We start from the raw sequence: 25,007 nt of genomic DNA, 5'->3' as shown, positions 1-25,007 counted from the left end.
CACTAAATTTATTTATATCATTTAAAATTTATATACATATATCATTTTCTATTTTACTTGATGGTTTTTAAACCATTTATATTTACTTTACAATAAAATTAGTTTAATTGTAATGTTTCAAAAGAAAATTTAGATAAAATGGATCCTGATAATTTTGAAGGAAAAAGAAAACTTCCAAAAAATATACAAGATATAATTGTAAACACAGGAAATTTAATTAATTTTATTCAACAAGATTCTGGTTCAAATGAGGTAAAAAAAAGTTATCTAAGTATATAATATTGTTAAACTAATTTTTATAGATAATGAACTCTTTAATTAAGCAATTTGTTTCATTAGATTCAACTATTGAAGCAACACATGGTGGAGTAAACAAATTAGCAGTTTCTATAAATGGAATTGAAAAATATGCTGATTCCCTAACAAATATGGTTCCTGTTGTATATGATGTAAATGAAAGTTTATTAAAAATAAAAAATGATGCTGCTAATATGGGAAAATTATAATAATTAATTTTGTAAGAAAATATTTTTTATTAAAATTATTTATTTTGATAATATAATGTTTACAATTTTTTGAAAAATGAGAAGAATTGAAATTGAATATTGTTTATAGCATTGTTTTGAAATTGATCTCTATCAATAATTTAATAGTTAAAGGCGTATCTAAATTAATATTAAAATAATTAAAATGTTTTAAAATTGTTCTTTATGTAAATCTAAAATAAAATATGCGCTCTGTAATATTTTTTTTCAAGTTACTTCTTTTATCGCAAATATTTTATATATGCCGGTTTTCTGATATAACATTAACAAGCATCATTAATATTCTATCATTACCAACTGCAGCAGAACAAGAGAAAGCAGTTGCAAATTATTCATGGAATAGGCAAAAAATTATATCAACAATTTTAGATTATAATATTTATTCAGAATTTGATCCACCTGATAATGGAATAAAAATTAGTAGTATACTTAATATTGATAAAATTACAACTTTGGTATGTTAATTTTATTTTTATAAAAAAAAATGTATATTTTAAAAAAATTTAAGAATGAATCTGAACAATCTGTCAATCTTCATGGAAGTTATTTATTTTCATGGAATGATAGAAGATTAAGATGGAAACCAAATGATTATGGTGGTGTAGAAGCTGTTGATATATATCATGCTGATGGAGGACGTATATGGATGCCACAATTAAGATTAGCTAATGTGTAAGAATATAATTATAAAATAATTTATATGTTTTTTTTTAGTAAGAATTTTTATCAAGATATTATAACACCATATTCAACATCATTTACTGTTAGAAAAGATGGAAGAGTTTTTGGAGTAACAAAAATTGCTGTAAAAGCTTATTGTAGTTCTTATTTTATAGATTTTCCACATGATTTTCAAATGTGTTCAATGAGATTATATTCACCAAAACGTTTTACCTATCAAATTGACTTTGAAGAAAATCCATTAATATGGGGACAATATAACGGTAAACCTGGTAGAATTACACGCTTAGAAACAACTGGATATGCTTTAACATCAGCTAATTGTACAAAGAAAATTGTTAGTATTTTTAGATCAGCACATCCACTTTCTGAAACAACCGATCCTAAAATGACTCAAAGTTTTATTGACTATAGTTTCAAATTTGAACGTAATTTTAATATTTATGGTTTAATATTTTTATGGCCAATGACATGTACTATAATGTAAGTAATATTATATAAAAAATATTTCAATTTTTTTTAAAGATTTACACATGTTGCAGGAAGTTTCAATAGTACACTACATTCAATGATTTGGTTAATGGCAAGTTTATGCTTTCAATATCTTAACTCATCAAGATTATTAAATTTAATACCTCCACAACATGATGGAATGCCATTTTGTTTAACATTTGCACATTTTATGATGATTGAAACAATAGTATTATTTTTTTGTAGAATTTTACTAAATATTTTTGAAATTAAAAGTAAAATTAATAAAAGGATAATGAAAACAAAACCAAAAAAAGAATTAATGAGTATAGAAATACAACATAATTTAGAAGAAGGTGGTATAGTTAAAGAAAAAACAATTGAAGTTGTAGATTATCTACAAAATAATTATCATTTACCAAAAAGATGTTTTCAAATATTTTTAGTACTATATACTATTATCATTTTATATTACATCCATACCAAAAATAATAGATAACTATTATATAGTAGTAACTTTTAATTTTATTTTGTCTGTTAAATAAAATAACTTCTTAATTTTATAGTGAATAAAATAATCTTATTTTTTAAATGATAAAAATTTAAATCTAATTACAAATTTAATAATTAAAATAAGCTTTACTTTAAGAAAGTTGTCAATATTTATCTTTTATTTTCATGACATTATGAATGATTTAAAAAATAAAAAAAAAAAGAAAAATTTTATGTTTTGGAGATTAAATAATTTTAAAATCATTATTCTACTCTTTTTATTTTCGTTTAAATATGTTAAAGTAAGAAGAATTAAAATGAAAAATATGTTAACATTTCTAGATGGATAGGCACCTTTATTTGGTTGACTATGACAATTAAATGAAAATTAAACATTGTTTTCACTTATCTAACACTAAATAAAAGTTATCAAAATAAACTTAAAGTATTTTTAATTTACTTTTAAGACAATTTACAACTGATAATGAAATATATAATTATATATAAAAAATTATGTTAAATAAATCTATATATATTTTTATATATCTCGTTAAGTCAATATTTAAAAAAATTTTTTATTTTTTTTTAAAACTATTCTTTACTATTATAATTATATGTTTTACTTATTTATATTTGTAAAAAATAAAATTTTATTTAACAGTAGAAAAAAAGAGAATTTTTTTTATTTTATTTTTTATAATAACGATAAAATTTTTTTGTTAATTAAAATTATAATATATTGTTAAATAACTATTTTTTTTTATTATAAAAATTTTTAATTTAAAATTATTTATTAACAATTAAATTTTTTGTTTATAATTTATTTTCTAAAAATTCTTAAGTTTATTTTATTTTTATTTTTAAAACTATCAAAAGATAGGAATATTTTATAATAAAAGTAGTTCTTTAAAAGCATAGAATATTATGATTTAGTTTGTACTCAAATGATATGTCTACAACCAATTCGTTATTAAATAAACCATATGCAAGTTATTTTCATGGGCTACTTCATCTTGATAGAAAGTATCAGGTGAAGCAAAAATAAATATTATAAATGATATTTTAAATTATTATTTTAAATCAAGATATATTTAATCCTAAACATATGTATACTTTTTTTAAATTATATATATTTTATTTTTTTTTTTTATAAATTATTAATAATTAAAAATTCATTGAAATAAATTTTTTTTAACAAAACATTACCTTAATAGATATCTATATGTCTTTTTTTTATTTTATAAACATATGTCTCTTCCATATCTTTTTTAGTATATTTTATACTATTTATTGTTTGTTAACACAAAATATTAAACTTTTTTTATAGTATAATCTTGTTTACAAAATTTTATATATAAATATATTATTTATTAAAACATTTTATATTTTAAATATTTATATTTTAAATAGTAGTTGTATTATCTTTTATAGCTTGTAATCACCAATCAACCCCTTATTGACAAAATTTTTTTTCTTTGAAGTTTCTTTCTTTATTTTCTCAATTTTCATTAGGGAATAAGTTCGCGCTTCAAAACATCTTGAGACTAACTATAACAACTGAACTGGCACCAAACTATATTTGAAAAGTAGAAATACTGACAAACAGAGCAAATGAAGTTATCTTGTATAAGATAACTTTAATCATACTTTTGTATGTTAGAAAAGTTTATTTATTTAAATGTATTTTTACAAGTATCTACTATTAATTTGGCAGATACGTTAAAATAAGCGCTTTTGTTTATTTTTCAATAAAAAGGTTTTGTTTAAAAATGTATTTATTTTCAGCAAATGAAGATATTAAATATCATGGTTAAAATATTAATCATGGTATATGTCAAATTTTTGACACTTCACAATTTTTATAATATTATTACTTTTTTTTTGTTATAATAGTAAAAAATGTTTTTACCAAATTGTAACGACAAATTAAAAAAAAAATATAGTTATAAGATAATAAAAAAAATCTGTTCAATGGGATTTCAGCTTTATAGATTTTTACTAGTTTTTTAAAAATACCAAGTTTTATTTTTTATTAGATAAAAATTGCCTTTCTGTCTGTTATCTTAATAATTACATTTATCTTTTAACAAAAAAAAAAAAAAAATAACTTGACAAATATTCATTATAAATACTACTTTGTAATATGAAAAATTTTAATTCCTTGTTTAAATTCAAACAATTTTAAGAAAAAAAAAAGTATATAAAAATATTTAAAAGCTGATGTTTTAGAATGTATATTGTCACGATATAAACGTCACTTATTATAATATATATCAAGTAAAAGTATTATGTATTTTATAAATGTTTTATAGAATAATTATGACAAGGTATTTATAAGAAAGTAGATATGTAATATTAGTTTAATCTATCAAAATAAGTATTAAAATATTTTTTCTAAAATGGTGCCATTGTAAAATTCAGCTTAAAATAGACAAAAATTTCCATTTACTTTGATTGACCATTTTATTTTTATATTTAGAAAAAAAATATATACTTTTTTTAAAAATATTATTAAGCTACTATATTAAAGTAAAATATTTTAGTATTTTGTGATCTTAGTTGATTTCAAGAAAACAATGATTAATATATAAACTTTTTTCCTATTACTATTCATTTAAGCACCAGAAGTAACAATGTAGAAAGTTTTTAAATGATTATACATTAAATTTAATTGGCTTTTGTCAAAAATATGTTAATAAATAAATAGGTTGTTAAGAAGAAACTTTTTACACATACTCTTTTAAAAATAATTGCACTCTTTTAAATAAAGTATAAAAGATGTACATTAAATTATTTAAGATTTATTGGTTAGTAAATTAGAAGTAAGAAAAACCGAATTTTCTGTCTTTTTTTTTTCTCAAATATATATATATATATATATATATATATATATACATATATTTTTAATTCTTAAAAAATAATACTTATTTTATATAAAAAAATTTTTTTTAATATTTTTTATTTCTTATACCTTTATAATATTTACTTATCATTTATAAGTAAAATTTAAGATTGCTATTACATGATATAACTATATGTTTAACTAGATATATATTTGATGGGAAATCATATTATTTATTATAATAATATCGATCAATCAGATAAATATATTTATTAGTGACATGTTAATAAATTGGCACTAAGGAGAGAAAAATACATTTTTAATAACATTCTTTAAATAATATTGTTTTTAAATATTTTCAATCAATTGACTGTGCTTTGTATAATTATAAGAACATGATTGCTTTAAAAATAATAGTATCATAATTATTCATTTAATTGTAAATTTATTATATTATTCAATTTCTTTTTTTATTTCTATTTATTTTGATTTGATTGTGATAAATGTATGTATTAAAGTTACAATATTGTCACATAAATATATAATTTATGTTTTTTCCCTAAAGATTCATTGATTGTGATATGATACTTTTTTTTTCCATATAAAAATAAACAATTGTAAATAGCAAAAATCAAAAAACATGTTATTTATTAAAAAAAAAATAATTATGTGTGATTTTTTTTTTATGATTATTAAAAAAAATTACAAATTTAATTATATAAAATAGTATTTTATTTTTTAAAGTATAATAAAGAAATCATTTTTAAAGTAATTAATTTAGATATATTATATCCTTACAATTATATCTTATTTTTATCACTGTTTTTTTTTTTTAAAAAAAAAAAGATTTTTTTTATTCATTTATTTATATCAATTAATTTTTTTTTAATTGTGGTGACTATTTGTATTAATACATATATAGTACAAATTTTTATTCTTAGCTTAGATATATACATTTTATGATAGTAAATTCTATAACTAAACAATTGTTTCTACATAAATAATAAGTATCATTATGCTCAAAATTTGTTCTCACCATATATAGTCTTTGTAATTTAACCTTTTGAAATATTCTTTACTTTTATTAAAAGAAAAAGTAGTTTATGAGATAAGTTGATATCGTCTTTATTTGCAATATTAAAATCATTTTTATTTTTTCTTATTAAATTTCTTCTAATAATTTACTTTTCTTACAGTTTTTCATATTTACATTATTTAAAAAATTTGTAAAAAAAAAAAATATAATAGAAATGCAGGATGGATTTTTCTTTAGGACAAAGTAATGATGATGATTCTGAATCTATGTTGGGTTTTACTATAACAATACCTGATCAACATGATAGTCGTTCTACTAAACGATGGAAAGATAAAATTGAATTAGTTCGATCAGAATCAAATCCACCTTCATTAAAACATTGTTCAATAAGTAAAAATTCATTATTTTTAGAAAGGCAAGCTGCATCAGGTATGATAAATTTTTTATTTTTATTATTATTATTTTTTTTTTTATAAATATTAAGTTATTATAATTTATTTTTATTATAGAAAATCGCAATACTTTTCCCCGAAAACGATCTTCGCAGTCATTTAATCATAATTATCTCAAAGTTCCAAATTTATCTGGTAGAACATCACCATCTGTTATTAGTATGAATTCTGATCCTGAATCATGTCTTGATGGTATCTTTGATAATGTTGGTGATGATGAAGATATAATAAGTAAGTTTTGCTTAAAAATCAGAAAAATATGTTTTACTTTAAATATCATTACATTAAAGTACCTCTTAAATATCTTTTTAAAATAAAAAAAAAATACTACTAAAACTCTTAAGAAACACTAGAAATAGTCAAATTATTAAAAAATGTTAATAACATTTTACCTCCAGCAGTATCTTCAAATGCTATATTTATTGGTTATTTCTTTCTTGAAGACATGTGTTAATTGACATTAAATTAACGATTATTACCATAATAATTAGGTTCTAAAATACTATTTAATGCTGAATATGTCTATTTTATATATAATTGCTACAAGAATAATTCAAAGAAAGAAAAGTTTTATAACTTTTACTTATATATAACATGTTGAAAAAAAAATTCATTGTTAAACATAATTTGTAATTTAAAATCTTTGTAAAGACAACTTTCTAATGCATTTTTTTTTAGAAATTTGATATCTTTTCTAGGCAAATACTTAAATCTTTAAATATAAAGTTAATTATGTTCATATATCATAAAATATTAACAAGGCGTGGAAATTTTTTTTAAATTAAAGAAATTTTTTTTTATCTTAAATATTTTGGTAAAAACAAAGATTAAATGAAAAAAAAAACTACTAGAAATAGTTGTGATATGATATAATATGATGTTGTATAATAATGATGAATAATTGAGTACATGTAGTTGTCAATGATATTATCATTTTTATTTTCCTTAAAACATCTATATAACCGACTTTATAAAGAAAAGTTTATAGAGGGAATATTTTTTAATAACAATTGAGATTTTTTATTTATTATATTACTATTTATTTTTATATTTTATAAAGGAAAATATTTTATCTAGATTAATTGATGTTTTAAATTTTATAAAATAATAAAAGTTAATGTTTTATAGCATCAATCCTTTTTAAAAAAAGAGTTGTGTTTATCTTTAGAATTTCATACACTAAATATGATCTTTTTTTTAAAATGATATTTTTAATATATTACTAATTCATAAAGCATTTTATTATTTATAATATTTTGTTATTTTAAACGAAACAATGTCCTATCAGTTAATTTTTTATTTTTTATATATTTAACATAGTAACTTCTTTAGTTTTATCATTTAATACTAGCTTTAATATTTCTTTTTCCAAATGATGTTTGGTAATCTTATTTTTCAAAGTTATATTTTTATATTTTAAAATATATAACAATATTTGTTTTAAACATAATACCATATATCACCAAGTTTTCTTAAAAATTTTTTTTCCAAATATATTATTCTTTTATATAATAGAAAATGTAGTTATTGAAACTTTAAAAACAGTACATTCATAACATAATATAAAAAAAAAAAAAACTTTAGTATGTTAAAGTTATATACTTTTTATTTTTAACTTGGTATTTTGATATGTAAATCAAAATGTTTGGAACATTATTTCTATAATATTAATATTTTTCTCCTTCATTTTTATATAATTTTTATCAGTAGCTTGTAATAATTAGGTTTCCGTTATATAATTATATTTTTGATATTATTAGATATTTGATAAAAACGGATTTTTAAAATTTTATAAATAAGTAAAAATAGTGTGTTTAAGAGAAAATTTATCTTCCTTTTACTTTAATTATATTCTTTTTTGCCTTTTATCACAAATCACATTTTCGGTATGTTTTATGGGATAACTATTATCCAAACATAAAAGAGTGCTTGGATTTTAAAATTTGATAAAACCGAAATACGTTTTATTTCACCAAAAACTTTAAGTATAATTTAATTTTATTACTTAATTATATTTTAAAATAATTTAAATTTTGTCATAAAAAAATAAAACATTAGTTAAAAATTTGTTTAATCAGTATAATAATTTAAAAAAAGTTTTTTTTTTTAATTTTATTAATATTAATATGATTTTTGATGTAACACATCATAACAAATTTTACAACAATATTATGAACATATTTTTCTTTAAATTTATAATTAAAATATACAAACAAATTTATTTTGTAAGTATATATTTTTATTTAAAAAAAAAAAGAAAACAATTTATTGCATGAAAATGACAAATTTAAATAACATATTAATTATTATCGTATTAATTAATTTTTTTTTTAAATAAAATAAGAAAATATTATTTAATACAAAATTAGCAATTATAATAAATAAATACTTATTTGGTAAAGTGTAATTGTTATTGAAAAAAATTTAACAAATATTTTCACATAAAACATATTGGCACTTTTAAAATGGCTTAGTATATAATAAACTTTTATCTTTTTTTTACCACTTTTTATTACTTGAAAACAAATGAAATTTTTTTGAATTAATGATTATCTTTTATTTTACTGTATTTTTATTTGATACATGTTCAACCATATATCTATATTATACAAAATAAGGAAAAGAAAAATTTATCTTATATAATATCTTCTTAAAACTGATAGAACTACAAGCTGTAAATATTTTATTCATTTATCAAAATATATATATTTCCTACTATTTGTCATCATTGGTAACTTTTAGAGGAGTTATACGTCTATTTTATTCAAAATCAAACTTGACTTTTCTACTTACTTTAGTTTATCTTTTCCTATTAAAGAATGACATGTTGTGCGGGGGTGCCGTCTTTTTATTTTTCATTTTCTTATTTCTATAGTCTTTAAAAGTAGTAAAAATTTTACTAATGTCCTTTTCACTTTTTATATTATTTTATTTTTTTTAAATTTACAAAAGATAATTAAGCAATAGTAAATATTTCAATAAATTGTTAAACCAATAGTTAAAAAAATAACAATAAAATAATTAGAAAACTAAATCAAAAAAAAAGGTATTTATTGTTTGATCAATTGCTTTAATTGTCAATGTTGGTTTTATGAATAGTTATTAAACAACATTTGGAACTTTATTTAATAGAAAAAATTATAAAAAAAAAAAAATGTCAATTAGCATTATTAAGATGATAAAAGCTTTAAAAAGTCAAAATAAAAATGTATAGTTAATAAATAACTATTTTAAAATAGAAAAAAAAAATTTCTTTTTGTGGGAAGTCAAACTCCTAGGGAATTAGTTTAAAACACTTTTTATTTACAAAATCCAAATTCTATGTCCACTTCTAATTAAATTGTCATATTCTTCTAAAATCATTATTTTCACGTATTATAGTAATTTTTATTATTCTTAATATTTATTTACACTATAATATTTTAGTATAAAGCTTTATTTTATAAAATATAATAGAAAATCTTTTTATTAATAAAAAAAATATATCATAGAAATCTATTTAATATTTTTTTATCTAATAATTTTTTTTTATCATTAAATAAAATAAAATATATAGTATATTTTTTAGTTTTTTAATTGTTTTATTAGATAAAGAATTATATTAATACATTATCATATTATACAGTTATTTGTTCAAACTTATGTTACTAGTGATAAAATGAATTTTTATTACTCCCTCTCATTTTAGATCATTATTTTACTTTAAACAAAAATTTAAAGGCAATTTTTATTAAAGTTAATAATATTTAAACTTTTATCTATTCCTAGTAATCATAATGACATAAAATTTGTTTGATTTAAATTTTATTTAAAATTTTTATATAATATAAAAGAATTTTCAATATTTATATTAATAAATTTCAAATATTTTATATTCTAGTTTTAAAAAGAAAAAAATAACTTTTGAAAAATATCTCTAAAGATAATTAGGTGAATAAATTTGGAATATTAAGTAGATGATATAGTTTACTTATTTTTTTTTTTTTTTATAAAATATTATATTTAGTTAAATTTGGTATCATCATATATATTAAAGAATTTAAAAAATTTTTTAAACTATTTGAAAGATTTTTTTAATTATTGAAATTACTTAATATTCTTAAATATGTTCATATTTTTTTATATGCATTCTCATTATTTGCCATATGGAAAAATTTATGAAGAAAGTTTTTTTACTATATATTAGAATTAAAATTATAAAAAAAGTGTAAAGTAGCTTTTAAGTAACTTTAAGTAATGTTTAATAAATACTTTACAGTCATTAGAAATTTAATTTTTTTTTTATTGAAATAAAAGAATAAATAGAAAATAATCAGATTTTTATAATCATTACTGTAAATGATTACAACAAAAAAATATTTATATGAATATTTAATGAAAATTAAAGAAATTTAATCTTAATAGAAATATTATTTTTAATTTCATTATATATCACAAAGATAATGGTATATTATATTATTAGATAATTTAATAAATATACCCAACACATAAGTTTTTTTTTTTCTAATATCTTGAAAATATTAATAGTAATGCTAACTAATTTTTAGAATTAATTCATATTATCATTCATTATTTTCAATGGCATTTCTTTTCGCCCTTTGACATATATTTTTACTTATATCTTTTAAACACGGATCATTTATATTTTTTAATCGGTTAAATGTTATATATTTTATATTACATATACTCATTCATTGAACATCTTTAGAACAAAGTTTAAAAATTATAATAACATACTATGTATTGATGTTTAATATAAAAGAAACTTTTAAAGATATAGTATAACTATTTGACTGACTTTGGCATAAAATTTTATTTTTCATTGGAATTTTAATAAAACTACAGTGCCTCTTATTTCCTTTTCACTCCAAACATTTTATCACGACTTGCAAATTATTCTAATTAATTGAGGATGTTAAATTGCCAGAGGTTGTAATATAAAACATTTTATTAAACATACTTTATTATTATTATTATAATGTCCACAAACTTGCAATTAACATCTTTATCATATTTTCTTATTACTAGTTGAAAGAAAATTTATCTTCAATGTAACATAATTTTATTTTTAATAATTATTATATTCTTAACCAATTTTTTTTTACCATATTTATAAAAAAAAAAACAATAAATACTGGGTATATTTTTTTTTTCTCAAAAAGCTTCTTATTTTATTTGTATTTGTTTAATTAAAAAAAAATTTACTTAGCTATTATTTTAAGTAAAATAATTATTTTGTACTACATTTATAGATAAAGAAAAATCCTTTGATATTCTTTTTTTTTTAATACAAAATAAGAAATAATCTAAAACAAAAACAAAAAATTAGATAAATTTTTTTATATATTAAAATGTTTAGAATAATAATATTATAAGCAAAATTGAAAAAAAAAAATTCTTTTTGTTTAAATTTTACGTGCATCTAGTTAATGTAAAAATTGTCTTATATTCTATAATTTGGGATATTTCATCAAATATAAGGTTGATGAATATAAATTGAATGTTACCGTATTGCATCTTTTATATTTTATAGTTTAACATGAGATATAAAAATATATTAGAAATATAAAAATTAATTTATTTACATTCACATTTCTTAACAACACATCGTATATTAGTGGTTACAATCATACTATTGTTAAATTTAGATTGAATTATAAAATAAAATATTTAATCGAATTTTAAAAATTTTTATATTACTATCTATTATAAACTTTTAATTTTATAGGATAAAATATTATTATCATTTATTTATCTTTAAAAATATGTCATTCACATAAGTACTTATTAAAATTAAAAGTCAAAGTACTTACAAATTTGGCACTTTTAAGTATCATATAAATATATAATTTTATTTTCAAAAAGTATAGAAAATTAGTTATATTCTTAACGTTGACTGTTCCTTAAGAATAATTTAATATGATTGCATTTTTAATTATTTTTTTTTATTACTTCTTTTATATATTATAAGATTGACAATTCTTTAACGAATATATATTTATTTTTTTATTATTTTTAATAAATCACGATTTTTGGCCATTTATTTCAATAAAAGTTAAACTTTTTTCTAAAAAAAAAAATAATATTATTTAATTTAAAAACTTTTATTTATTAAAAATTTTGAAAATGTTTTAACAAATACAAATATTTTTAATGTAATTTTAATTAACAAATAATTGCGTATATAAATAATTTAATTTTTCATAGAATGTTATAAAATTTGGTAATAGTATTTATATATAAATATATATAATATATATTCAGCATTAAACAAACATTTTAGACCATCTTAATGATTAAAAATTACTAATTTTCTTTTATTCAAAATTTTTGACTATATAAAAATAATTTAAAAAGGGCTGTTAAGGAAATTTATTAGATGACAGCAATAATTCAAAATAGTTCAGAAGAATCGACATCTACAATAGTGTCACAAAAAGGTAAAAATTCAGTTACCTCTGAAGAGGGAAATTATCAACCTGATGAAACACCATACAGTCCTTCAGATGTCAATAAATCAGAGACAAGTAATGTAGCAACAACTACATCTCAAGATAGTGGTACAACTACCTTTTTAACTAATACTAGTGGGCGGAGTATAAGTAATGTACCAACTTCAGGAAAATATTTGAGAAAATTTGCATCAGAAAATAGTTTTATGTTAGGAAAAAATGGACTTCAATCAGTACATGTTGTTGAAAATGATAATCCTAAATTAAAATATAAAAAATTAGGTAATTGTGAATTTGGTGAAGCACATGAAGTATCAACAAAAAATCGAATATTTACAGTAAGACCTGTTACATCATTACCAAGTGGTCCTAAAAAAAAATTTAGTGGTGGTATTGTTGGGAAATTAGGAAATCGACATCAAGAATCAGAAGATGGGTCAGGTTCATTGGCATCTGAAGCAACAGTAACATCAGGTGCTGGTGTATATAATTCATCAACACAAACATCAAAACAAAAATTAAGATTTAAAATAAAACGTCCAAAAAGTGTTACTAATATAGGGTATTTTTTTTTATCCAATAAAATTATTTTATATTATTAATAATTTTCAGAAATTCAAATAACAATTATGACAATTCATTTACGTCTCAAACTCTTAATTCAATGGAAGGATTTGATAAATTACAAAATAATGGTTTTATAAATAATAATGAGGAACGTCGAATGTCAACTGTTTATATGATGGATGATGATAGTACCCATGAATTTGAAGAAAATCAAACAGGTTTGTTTAAAAAAAAAAAAAATTAAATATAAAATTAAATTTTTTGGTAGTAATCGTTACTTAAAATGTAATAAAAACAAATTAAAAAAAAAATATTATCTTACTTTATAAGTAAATGCACATAAATATTTATAATAAATTAGAAAATGTACTTAAACAAATTTTTTTCCTTTCACAATATTTTTAACCATGGGCGAAATTGTAATGTCCATAACAAAATTATTTTATATAATAAAAATGGCATCTTATTCAGTAGTAGTTTGACGTACTTGAAATTATTATTCACTTTCTTTTTTTTTTTCAACAATACTAAACTCTTTTTCCTTTATAAAATTTTATATTAACATTATCAAACTTTTTATAAATTCAACAATATTTCGTATACTTTTATCTAAATTTTGCAAAGCATTTTATATCTTAATTAAAACAATTGTTATTATGAAATATTTTTGCTATTTACTTCATTGTTACAGATATTTAATTATATATTTATAATTGTATATAATATCTTTAACATTTATTATTATATTAAATATATTTTTTAATTTTTTTCTTTCTTTTTTTTGATATTTTCTTTTAAATTTCATTTATAATTCTCTGAAAAAAATTTTTTTTTTTTAAATAATAATTTGTTTTCTCTTAAAATTAAATATTATTTTAAATCAGGTAATCATTTATTTATAATATAATGAATATAGAAAAAAAACAAACTAAATATATATAAATTATGTATATATGGAAGAACAGGCATGTTTTATCTCTCTATTAGAGAAAAAATATTAAATTATAAATAAATGTTAAAATATATTAGGTATTTAAAAATAATATTGACTATAGAATTTTTAAATGAATTTTTTTTTCTTATTCATGATACATTGCTTACTTCTACTTCTTTTTTTTAAATTATCATTTATAAAAATTATACAGAAAAAATTTCTTTTTTTTTACAAATAATTTTTGAAAATAGATTTTATGCTATCTTAGAATTTTCCTTAATTTAACTTATCATTTTTATAAACAATTGTCAAATCTCTCAATATGTCAATTTTAATTTTTATCATCAATGATTATATTTATGTTTCGATATGCACACATCAATTACGACAAATTTTTTAATAGCTTAGATATATTTTTTTAAAAGATAAAAAGTTTAAATGCTATAAGAGTCTTGGTTCTTCTTCATTTAAAGTATTAAACTAATTGTATGCTATAGTACTTTTTCTAATCCCTTTACATAGAGTAGTCTTTTATTGTGATATATCCACAAAGATATATATATATATATATATATATTTATGAATAGGCATTTGGATTGTAAAAGAGCCCCAACAAAAATAGTTTAAAAATAGCAATATTTTATGTTTATGAGGGTAAATGCAACAAAATCTTTTGATATTGAAAGACATGAAAAAGTAGAAAAAGTTAAAGCATCGGTAATATAAAAGTTTTCCATAATAATGGATAAACTTTTTAGTTAAATTGACTAATTACTGTTAACTGACTAAATATATTATACAACTACATTTTTAAAATTTTTTTTTATAAAAAATATATAGTTTTTTCTATATATGTATATATATATATAAATATTTTTTAAACTAGAAAAAATTTAACAACCCGATCATATTTTATTTTTTTTTTATTTAATTAATAAGCTTAAAAAAATTATACTATTATTTTTTTAGTATATAAATTGTTAAATTAACAAAAATAGTGCTTATATTGTTATATGATTGTCCTAATTTCATCACATATCTAATTTACTTATTCTTTGAGCGCTTCAAAATATATTGTATCTGATGATATTGTTGCAAACTTTTTTATATCATTTCTCTATTCAACCAAATAACTAAATATTTTATTTCAACCAAAATGTTTTGTTCAATTTTTAAAGTTGCATTTTAAAAAAGTATTATACTATGTGATTTTGTTGATGTCTAAGAAAAGAACTAAACTTTCTTTAAAAAGTAAAAATTATACCCTATTTGATATTTTTAGATAAACTAATGTTCTTTTATCTTCTTTTTTTAAATATCATATGTCATCATTATATAAAAATTTATTTATAGTATTTTTTTTTTATAATTTTTTTTTAAAAAAAATTTTTATTGAAATTTATATTACTATATATTTATATTCATTTATTTGTTATTAATTTAAATAAACATACGTTTTATAGATATAGTTAGTTTATACATGATACATATATTTTAAAAGCTATATGTATATTAAATTTATTTATAATAAAAATAATAATATGGTATATATGATATTATAATTATTTTCCTAACAAATAATCAGTTTCAAATATTTTTTATCAAAATTTTTTTATCTTATTTTATTTTATTTTTTTGATGCTATAAATAAATAATTATCATTATGTTTGGTAATTCTCCTGAAAACCAAACGAAGGGTTCTAAAAATAATATCTCTAATATTCCGCAAGTCCAAGTAATTGTATCCACTGATCCACAAAAAACTGATGTTGTTTCCATAACAACAACATCTAAACCAAATAGAAGTTCTGAAAATACATCTAATCCTACCAATATTATTGAGAAAAATGTAACGGGAAATATATCCTCATTGATAAAAGATACCACATCTGAATCGGCAAATTTAATAGTTTCTCAAAAACCACCAACAAAAAAAAAACTATTTATACGTTATAGTTCTAGTTCTGCGCTAGTAGTTTCAAAAAATAATCCAAAAACTGAGACTACATTAACTAAATCGGCTTCAACAACCCCTCAGGTTTCAAAATTTAATATAGATAATAATTCAATAGATGATAAAGATTTATTATATAATAGTGAAAAATCTTTTGAAATTTATGATGAAAAGAATTCAATAAGAAGACCTTCTAGTTTATTAAATTCAGGAGGAATTATTTGTCGACCAATGTTACGTGAACCATCACCAAGTAATAATACATTATCACAATATAATTGTGGTTATTCTAAAAGTTGTCGTAGAAAATCTATGCATACTTCAGCTTTTAATAATACTCTTGGTTTACGTCCTATCAAAACCATTGATCGTCGGGCATCTCAACCTCTTTTAAAATGTTCAGATACAGATAATGATAAAATTATTATTAGTGATATTAACAGTATAGGTTTACAAAATATAACAATTAAAGATAAAAAAAAAGATAAAATTGATACAACTTTAAAAATTAATGGAGTTGATAAAGTTTCTGGAAAAGGTTTCCTTACTAAACGTGTTTCATGGATGTCAATGAAATCATTATTAGAGGGGAATGATACATTTACTAATTTTTTTGCTAAATCAAAAAATACTGATAATTCATATTGTATTAGTAATAGGAGTGAGACACACTCAAATAGTCAATATGAATCTAATGTCAATTTAAATGAAATATTTGATTTGGAAAATGACACTCCTCCTTTGGAGACAATGTCGTGGAGTAATGCTGGTTTGTAAAATGATTATTATAAAATTAAATTTTTATTCTTATAGTTTTAGATATTTTTTTTTTATTAAAAAGATAACAAAATATATTAAAAAATTTATATAAAAAATTATTATTAATTTAAAATTTATTAATTTATTTTTTTTAGATGAATATGAAAATGTTACACTAATGTATGCAAAACATGAAAAAATTCCAATGAAAGATTTTGGTTCTGAAATTAGAGCAACAATGGATATTGATCATTTGCTTAATAAATCAGTTCTTTTATTAGATCTTCAAGAAACATCATTAGAAGAGATATTTGCAAAGTAATTGATTAAAATTAATTTTTTTTTTAATATAATATATTATTTTTAGAATTATACATGAAATGGATATTCAGGAACCAGAGTTTACAAGTGAACAAGTACGTTCTGTTTTATTTACTCAAGATGCTGGAAATCAATTTCATATATTAAGTAGAACTGTTCAAAGTATTTGTACGACTGGTACAGTTGGTGGTACATTTGATTATGATCAAACATGGATATGTGCCTTATGCATGCTGAATACTGTTCAGCATAGACATGTCGCTATTGCCAGATTATCACATCCAACAAATTTAGGAAGAACAATGCAAGATTTAAGGTTTATCATAATTGTAATAGCACCTTCTAGAGCAAAAGGAACTAAAACAGCCCTTGAAACAACACGAACATTTGCTACACTGTTTGCTGATATGGATATTAGGCAACGTTTAGTAATGGCTCAAACAGTTGAACAATTTAGAAGTACATTACTTCAAGCAGCTAAAGAATTAGCTATGGAACAAAATCAATGGAGAGAAAGAAAAACATCAATTCATTTATCACAGGCTAAAGAACAATTAGTTGAAATAATGTTTGGTCCTGGTAGATGGTATCCATTTAGAGGTTTAATAGAAGATTTTAAAAGAAGATGGAAACATTATACTTCTGATTATGTTGATGGATTTACAGGCCATAGAACAATGCAAAAATTAATTAGTTCAGTTATTTTTCTATATTTTGCATGTATTTTACCTGCAATAGCATTTGGTGTTCTTAATGATGATAATACAGGAGGAGGAATTAGTATGTTAAAAACTTTATTAAAAATTAAAAAATAATTTCTATTTTTTTAGATGTAAGAAAAGTAATATTTGCTCAGGCAATTGGTGGAATATTTTTTGCAATATTTGGTGGTCAACCAATGATTATACTACTAACAACAGTACCATTAGCAATATATATAAAAGTAATTTACAGAATATCGCAAGATTTAGGTTATGACTTTTTTGCTATGTATGCGTGTGTTGGTTTATGGTGTCAAATTTTTTTGATAATATACGCTTCAACAGAATTATGCAGTTTAATGAAACTTGCTACAAGATCAGCTGAAGAAATGTTCTCATTGTTTATAGCTATAGCTTTCACAGTAGAAAGTGTTAGAGCAATGCATACGAGTTTTACAAAATATTATCAGGGTTGTGATCAAAATTTTGAGATAATACGGGAAAAGACAACACTACTTGAAAGATTTGCAAATGTCACAAACATGACTTTTAAAGACGCTGTTACTAATTTTACAATGGCAAATGAAACTGTAAGTTTTTTATTTTATTTTTTTGTTATATTATATTAAAAAAAATTTTTTTTTATATTTTAGTTACAAACAGTGGGTGGTGCTTGTAATAGAGACACATCAATTTTGTATATGCTTCTCATGTTTGGTACTCTTTGGTTAGGGTTATTTCTTTATAATTTCAGAAAAACTCCCTATCTAACAAGATCAAGACGTGAATGGCTTGCTGATTATGCATTACCAGCTAGTGTACTTATTATGTCATTTGCTGGCGCTTATTGTTTCAGTGAGATTCATAGTAAGGAAATAATTATATTATTTTAATTTATTAACCTTTTTTTTTCTTTTTTTAGAAGATATGTTTGATCTTAGAAATGATGTTAAATTATTGGAAGTTGCTGATTTATTTTCATTACCATGGCAAGCCTATTTAGTTAGCGCACTTTTAGGATTTTCTCTTTCATTTTTATTTTTTATGGATCAAAATATAACAAGTGCAATTGTTAATAATTCCCAAAATAAATTAAAGAAAGGGACTGCATTACATCTTGATCTTTTTGTTGTGGCAATTTTAAATTGCTTCTTATCAATATTTGGTTTACCATGGATGCATGGTGCATTACCACATTCACCACTTCATATAAGAGCTTTAGCTGATGTTGAAGAAAGAGTAGCTCAAGGTCATGTTCATGAAGTTATAATGAATGTTCGTGAAACAAGAATATCATCTTTAATTGCTCATATCTTGATATTAATTTCAACTTTTACATTAATACCATTCCCATTACAATTAATTCCAACCTCTGTACTTCATGGATTATTTTTATATATGGCATTAACTTCGTTAACTGGAAATGAAATGTTTGAAAGATTACTTCTTCTTATTACAGAGCAACAAGCTTACCCACCAACTCATTATATTAGAAGAGTTCCTCAAAGAAAAGTTCATTTATTTACAGCTTGTCAGCTGGCACAATTAGTTCTACTTTGCGCAATTGGTTTTAGTCCGTATCCTTTTATTGAGATGGTGTTCCCAATCGTTTGTTTCTTCTTTTTGCCAATTCGGTAAGAAATTTTTATTTTATATATAATTTTAATTTAATTTAATTTTTTTTTTAGACATACATTAATACCTCGTCTCATAGATTATAAATATTTAGACGCGTTGGATGGAAGGCATTAAAGCGTTTAATAAAATTAAAAGAAAGAACAGATCAAATCAGTAAAACAATTATAAATCATAATAAAAAAAAATTGCTTTAGCTAAACATTTTATAAAAATTCATTGTTATAAAAACATTTGCTGAAAAATAAAAAAGTATTATGATAAAAAAAAATATTTTATTAAAATTTATAAAATTATATAATTATAAATTGTTTACTTTTAATGAATTACATTTTATGAAACCACAAAAAAAAGGATTACAAAAATAATTAATTAGTAAAAAAAAATATTATATTTTTCTTATCTTATCTACATATGATCTAAAAAAATTATAGTTTAAAAATATACACTATGAAAAGTGATATGGTCTAATGTATGATAATAATTTATAAAAAAAAAAACAGGATTATAATAAATAAAACCTTTCTTATATCCTCATATAAGCAACATTTTTTTCCTATATTAATATATATTAATAAATAATATATAAATTTTTTGTAAAATGATCCAAAACAAGATATTTCAATTGATCAAATCAGGTAATATTGTTTTTTAATGTCCGTTATTTCTATCATAAACAATAAAATTATACATATACATTATTTCCTCACTTTTCTTAAATAATTATTAATATGGTTTTTTTTATGTTAATAATAATTTTAATAAATAATTAAAGTAAAAAATAAATTAATTCACGTTTTTTTTTGTATTAAAAATAGTTAAAAAGTTACATTAATTATTTTGAAATATTAATTATAAATACAATATTTCATCCAATATTTTTATTTTTTTTTATATGTTAATTAACATTGTTTTTTAAATTATTTTAGAATATTATCAAATTAATATATCATCATTAATAAAACCAATTTATAAAAAAAAATATATAATAGGTAAAGAAAATTATTTTATTATTTTTTTTCTTTCACATATAATAAAAAATATTATCTGAATTCATTTTTATAGAAATGTCATCCAATATTATATTGGAGAAACAAAAACAGGTGGAAACCCTTAGAAAGTTTGCTTTTATTGGAGTTACATTATCTACAGTTGCTGCTATTATTTGCCTTTTCTCAATTTCTATGATATATAATTATATGCAGCATGTGCAAACGATGCTTGAAAATGAAGTCGGTTTTTGTAGAGTAAGATATTATATCTTTTTTTTTAATAATTTATTTTTATTTTTAAGTCCAAGACAAGTTCATTATGGAAACAAGTATTACAAGTTTACGTAAAAAAAGGAAATAATCAAAGAATAAAACGTTCTCCTCATAATAGTGGCATTTATCCAGCTATACCTGTTGTTAACAATAATCCATATTTTCCACCAACTGGAGCTGTTAGACAAGAAACAAGAGAAATGGAAAATTGTTGTGGATGTGGTTTTGGACCACCTGGTGAAAAAGGAAGTGATGGTAAAGATGGTATTGATGGTAATGATGGTGCTCCTGGACAAGATGGAAAACCAGGAGAAGATGATAATCAAAATGATCATGGTAATAAAAATGAAGATTGGTGCTTTGATTGTCCAGAAGCTTCTCCCGGTCTACCTGGAGAACCAGGTGATAAAGGTGAACCAGGACCACCAGGAGATCCTGGTTATGAAGGAGGTAATGGATTAATTGGTCCTCCAGGACCTGCTGGACCAGCTGGACCTCCAGGACCACCAGGAGAACCTGGTATACCTGGTCAACCTGGTAAACCTGGTGATTTAATTCAAATGGAAAGCAAGCCTGGACGTCCAGGACCTCCAGGAGAAAAAGGACCAAAAGGTTTACCTGGAAACCCAGGAACACCTGGTCGTCCTGGTCAACCAGGACAACCTGGTCCAAAAGGAGATAATGGTTCACCAGGACCAGATGGCAAACCAGGACGTCCTGGATTACTAGGAGAAAAAGGAATTCCAGGAGAAAGAGGAAATTGTAATCATTGTAGTCCACCACGTACAGCTCCAGGATACTAAATTTTAATTCAATTATGTAACAAATAAATATATATATGTATATATATATATTTAACTATCCCAAATATTTGAGAACTATAAGTTTCCATATTTGTTGCTCAAAAAATCAAAATATTTTTAAATATTAAAAGTAATAATACTTTTAAAAAACTATTTTTGATTTGTATATATATATTATTATTTAAAAAAAAATAATTTCTTAATAATAAATATGATATGTAAATAGTTTTAATATTATTGTTTTTAATATGATATGCTTATGTTTGAAAAAAAAATCACATTAAAAAATATTTTACATTATGAGTGATAAAAAATTTAAACTATAGTATAAAGCTTATTTTATAAATACAGCTTCAATCATGTTTATTACAATTGACACTTAAATAAATATTAATAAGTTTCAAAATTCAATATTAAAACTTTTATTTTGTTAGTTAAAATGTTATTGCTAATGAATATATCCTAAACGTGTAAATAAAGTTTTCAAAGTTTAAATGAAATAACTTTTTTATTATTAAGAATATTTTTAAAAAAATATCTTTTATTTTTTTTTATGCTTAGATTATTAATGATATATTTTTGAAATATGAATGTATAATATTTAAATATATATTGTTTTTAATTTTAAATATTTATATTTACGTAATGTTTATAAAATTTGTAGTCATTTTATTTCTATTCCATTGCTACTTACTTTAATTGTAATGTTGAAGAATATTGAAAGTACTCTTTTTAAACATTATTTGAAACATAAATGTATTTTAATTAAAAAAATTTTATAAATTTAATTTTATTTTGAATGATTATAAAATAAAACTTTTAGAAAATAAAATGGTAATGCTATATACATTATCTTGCTAAATTTACTTTATCGTTATTAAAATACTGATAATGTAAATTTTAAGAATGATCTTGATATTTTAATATATAAACAATTAATAAAATTAAAAAAAAAATTTAGTATACAAAAACTAATAAGAATATTTTTTATTTTATGAAATTTTAAATATTTAAAGTAGGAAAAAATAATTTTTTTTTATTGTCTCCATGAACTATTGTTCTGTTTTTTTACGAACTATGTTTAAATAATGACAAAAAGAAGATTCATCTGATCCATCTCTGAAAAATGCTACACTTAATTACTAATACATTTAAACCTACCTACAATCATTGTAACCATCACAAACTGCTATTGGTTCTATACATTTATACCCATCTCTACAAAAAAACCAAGTTTTAGGACATTGAGAAGTTGAAGGACGAAATCTTCCTCTATTTTCTTGATATGAATTAATTTTTTGAAAAAAACATATATCAGGAGATTCATCAGATTTATCATAACAATCATACCTTCCATCACACATAAACTCTTTTTTAATACATTCATATCCTCCTTCACATGCAATTTCTTCATATGTATTACATAAAACTTTACTTATTTTTTGAGTTGTTTTTTCTTCAATATCATTATAATAAGGTGAATAATTATTCTTATCATCATTATAATCATACATGGTGTAATGTTTTGTGGTTAGGTATATATCATTTAATATATTTTTATTATCATTAACAATATTTCTTTTTTTATCATAGTAATTTACTTTAATAGAGTTAATTTCATTGGCCATTAAATTGAATAAATTAATTGAAAATAGAAATGGTATTAAGAGTAATTTCCATAAAATAATCATTTTCACAATAGAGTATTTAACAAAATTAATGATAATAGTTTTTTAATGAGAAATAGCTTATTTATGTAAAAATATTTTTATTTTAAAACTATTTATAAAATATCACAAATGTCATTCAAAATTTTCATTTCAATTAAATACCCTATGTTGATAATGTTTATATGTATAAAGGCATTAGTTTATTGTATTATATAACAAGTGCTTTTTACTATCTTTTTTTTTATATTTATTTACTATTTTAAGAAAAAATCTTTTTCTATTGATTATATAAACATTGGTTTTCAGTGAAAATTTATAATATTATAAATAATTAAAATAGACTCTTTTTAAAAATAAAGCAAAAAAAAAAATTTATTTTAATTAAATAAAATATAAAAATATTGAAATTGAATAAGAATATTCGGTAATATTAATATTTTTCATAATATCTATTTAAATATTATTAATATTGGATAAAGATGAATTTAGAATTTTAATTAACAAATAATTATAAAAATAATTTTTTTTTTCTTTTTATTCATATTGTAGTAAAAATATTAAAATTTAATTTATTTTTATTACAGTGTTTAGTATTTTAAATATATAAGTTATTGGATGAATAAAATAAATATCATATGAATTTTTATTTGGTTTAAAAAGATTGGATAACTAATGAAATATTAATTATAAAATTGAAGTATTCAAAATTTTCTATTTTTTTTAAATTAATATATTTTATTTTCATATTCTAAACTTTAACATCATGAAAAATAGGTATTCTCAAACAATTGCATTATCTTATAAATTGTTATTGCTTGAGAATGCACATTTTTTTGTTTTGTTGATATTTCATATAAAAATTGTTTAACACTAGTTTTAATTTATTTGAAATTATTAAAAGAAACATTGACAATTTTTGTATATCAAATAATTTAAAAAAAAAGATAAAACTTTTTAATTTAGGATAACTTTAATTGTTTCAAGATACCATAGCAAGAAATATTTTATATATTTTTATCTATATTTATTTTTATATCTTTTTCTGTAATTAATCTTTTTTCATTATACCTATTAGGATTTTAAAAGAAGCAAATAGAAATATAATGAGGGAATAACATTGTGTAAAGCAGATAAGCAGTTTTATATTTTTGCTATTAAAAGAAAAGTGTAAATTTCTGGAATAAAACATTTCTATTTCATTAAGTAATAATAAAACTAATAAAAATTTTTGTTTCCATTTCATATATTTATTAATAATCAACAAATGGATATTTAAAAAGTCAATATTATGTTTTACATTTTAATTCAAGATATAATTTAAAGAAGTTAATATTTGTTGATGTTTAGTCAAAGAAAGTAAAAATAAGAAAAATTAAGAATTTTGGTTATAAATGTTTATAAAAATAGAGAAAATTGTTTAAATTTAT

The 25,007-nt window shown here is 20.1% G+C and overlaps 7 protein-coding genes across 7 annotated transcripts; 6 read left to right on the top strand and 1 right to left on the bottom strand.

Moving 5' to 3' along the window:
* Window positions 1–138: 138 nt before the first annotated feature.
* SRAE_X000041400 (Hypothetical protein) lies at window positions 139–506 on the top strand (the record flags this gene model as incomplete). Its single annotated transcript, XM_024644756.1, has 2 exons — window positions 139–252; window positions 303–506. 2 exons carry the CDS (start codon window positions 139–141, stop codon window positions 504–506), a joined length of 318 nt encoding a protein of 105 aa, XP_024510283.1.
* Window positions 507–730: 224 nt separating this feature from the next.
* SRAE_X000041300 (Neurotransmitter-gated ion-channel ligand-binding domain-containing protein) lies at window positions 731–2,196 on the top strand (the record flags this gene model as incomplete). The annotated part of the gene is made up of 4 exons (XM_024644755.1): window positions 731–1,000; window positions 1,054–1,217; window positions 1,260–1,709; window positions 1,752–2,196. 4 exons carry the CDS (start codon window positions 731–733, stop codon window positions 2,194–2,196), a joined length of 1,329 nt encoding a protein of 442 aa, XP_024510282.1.
* Window positions 2,197–6,288: 4,092 nt separating this feature from the next.
* SRAE_X000041200 (Hypothetical protein) lies at window positions 6,289–6,973 on the top strand (the record flags this gene model as incomplete). The annotated part of the gene is made up of 3 exons (XM_024644754.1): window positions 6,289–6,496; window positions 6,577–6,750; window positions 6,864–6,973. 3 exons carry the CDS (start codon window positions 6,289–6,291, stop codon window positions 6,971–6,973), a joined length of 492 nt encoding a protein of 163 aa, XP_024510281.1.
* A 5,925-nt stretch (window positions 6,974–12,898) lies between these two features.
* SRAE_X000041100 (Hypothetical protein) lies at window positions 12,899–13,782 on the top strand (the record flags this gene model as incomplete). Its single annotated transcript, XM_024644753.1, has 2 exons — window positions 12,899–13,533; window positions 13,584–13,782. 2 exons carry the CDS (start codon window positions 12,899–12,901, stop codon window positions 13,780–13,782), a joined length of 834 nt encoding a protein of 277 aa, XP_024510280.1.
* A 2,353-nt stretch (window positions 13,783–16,135) lies between these two features.
* SRAE_X000041000 (Sodium bicarbonate transporter-like protein 11) lies at window positions 16,136–19,959 on the top strand (the record flags this gene model as incomplete). The annotated part of the gene is made up of 7 exons (XM_024644752.1): window positions 16,136–17,195; window positions 17,341–17,503; window positions 17,553–18,286; window positions 18,337–18,797; window positions 18,861–19,074; window positions 19,130–19,841; window positions 19,896–19,959. 7 exons carry the CDS (start codon window positions 16,136–16,138, stop codon window positions 19,957–19,959), a joined length of 3,408 nt encoding a protein of 1,135 aa, XP_024510279.1.
* Window positions 19,960–20,909: 950 nt separating this feature from the next.
* Window positions 20,910–21,910, top strand: SRAE_X000040900 (Nematode cuticle collagen, N-terminal domain and Collagen triple helix repeat-containing protein; the record flags this gene model as incomplete). Its single annotated transcript, XM_024644750.1, has 2 exons — window positions 20,910–21,089; window positions 21,137–21,910. The coding sequence occupies 2 exons, from the start codon at window positions 20,910–20,912 to the stop codon at window positions 21,908–21,910; spliced, it is 954 nt and encodes a 317-aa protein (XP_024510278.1).
* A 1,052-nt stretch (window positions 21,911–22,962) lies between these two features.
* On the bottom strand, window positions 22,963–23,424 carry SRAE_X000040800 (Low-density lipoprotein (LDL) receptor class A repeat-containing protein; the record flags this gene model as incomplete). The annotated part of the gene is made up of 2 exons (XM_024644749.1): window positions 22,963–23,029; window positions 23,072–23,424. 2 exons carry the CDS (start codon window positions 23,422–23,424, stop codon window positions 22,963–22,965), a joined length of 420 nt encoding a protein of 139 aa, XP_024510277.1.
* Window positions 23,425–25,007: the final 1,583 nt, after the last annotated feature.

The sequence above is a fragment of the Strongyloides ratti genome (assembly GCF_001040885.1).
Source record: "Strongyloides ratti genome assembly S_ratti_ED321, chromosome : X".
Classification (NCBI taxonomy): Eukaryota; Metazoa; Nematoda; class Chromadorea; order Rhabditida; family Strongyloididae; genus Strongyloides; species Strongyloides ratti.
The sequence above is the reverse complement of the archived record's forward strand: the minus strand, read 5'-3'. Positions and strand labels throughout refer to the sequence as shown.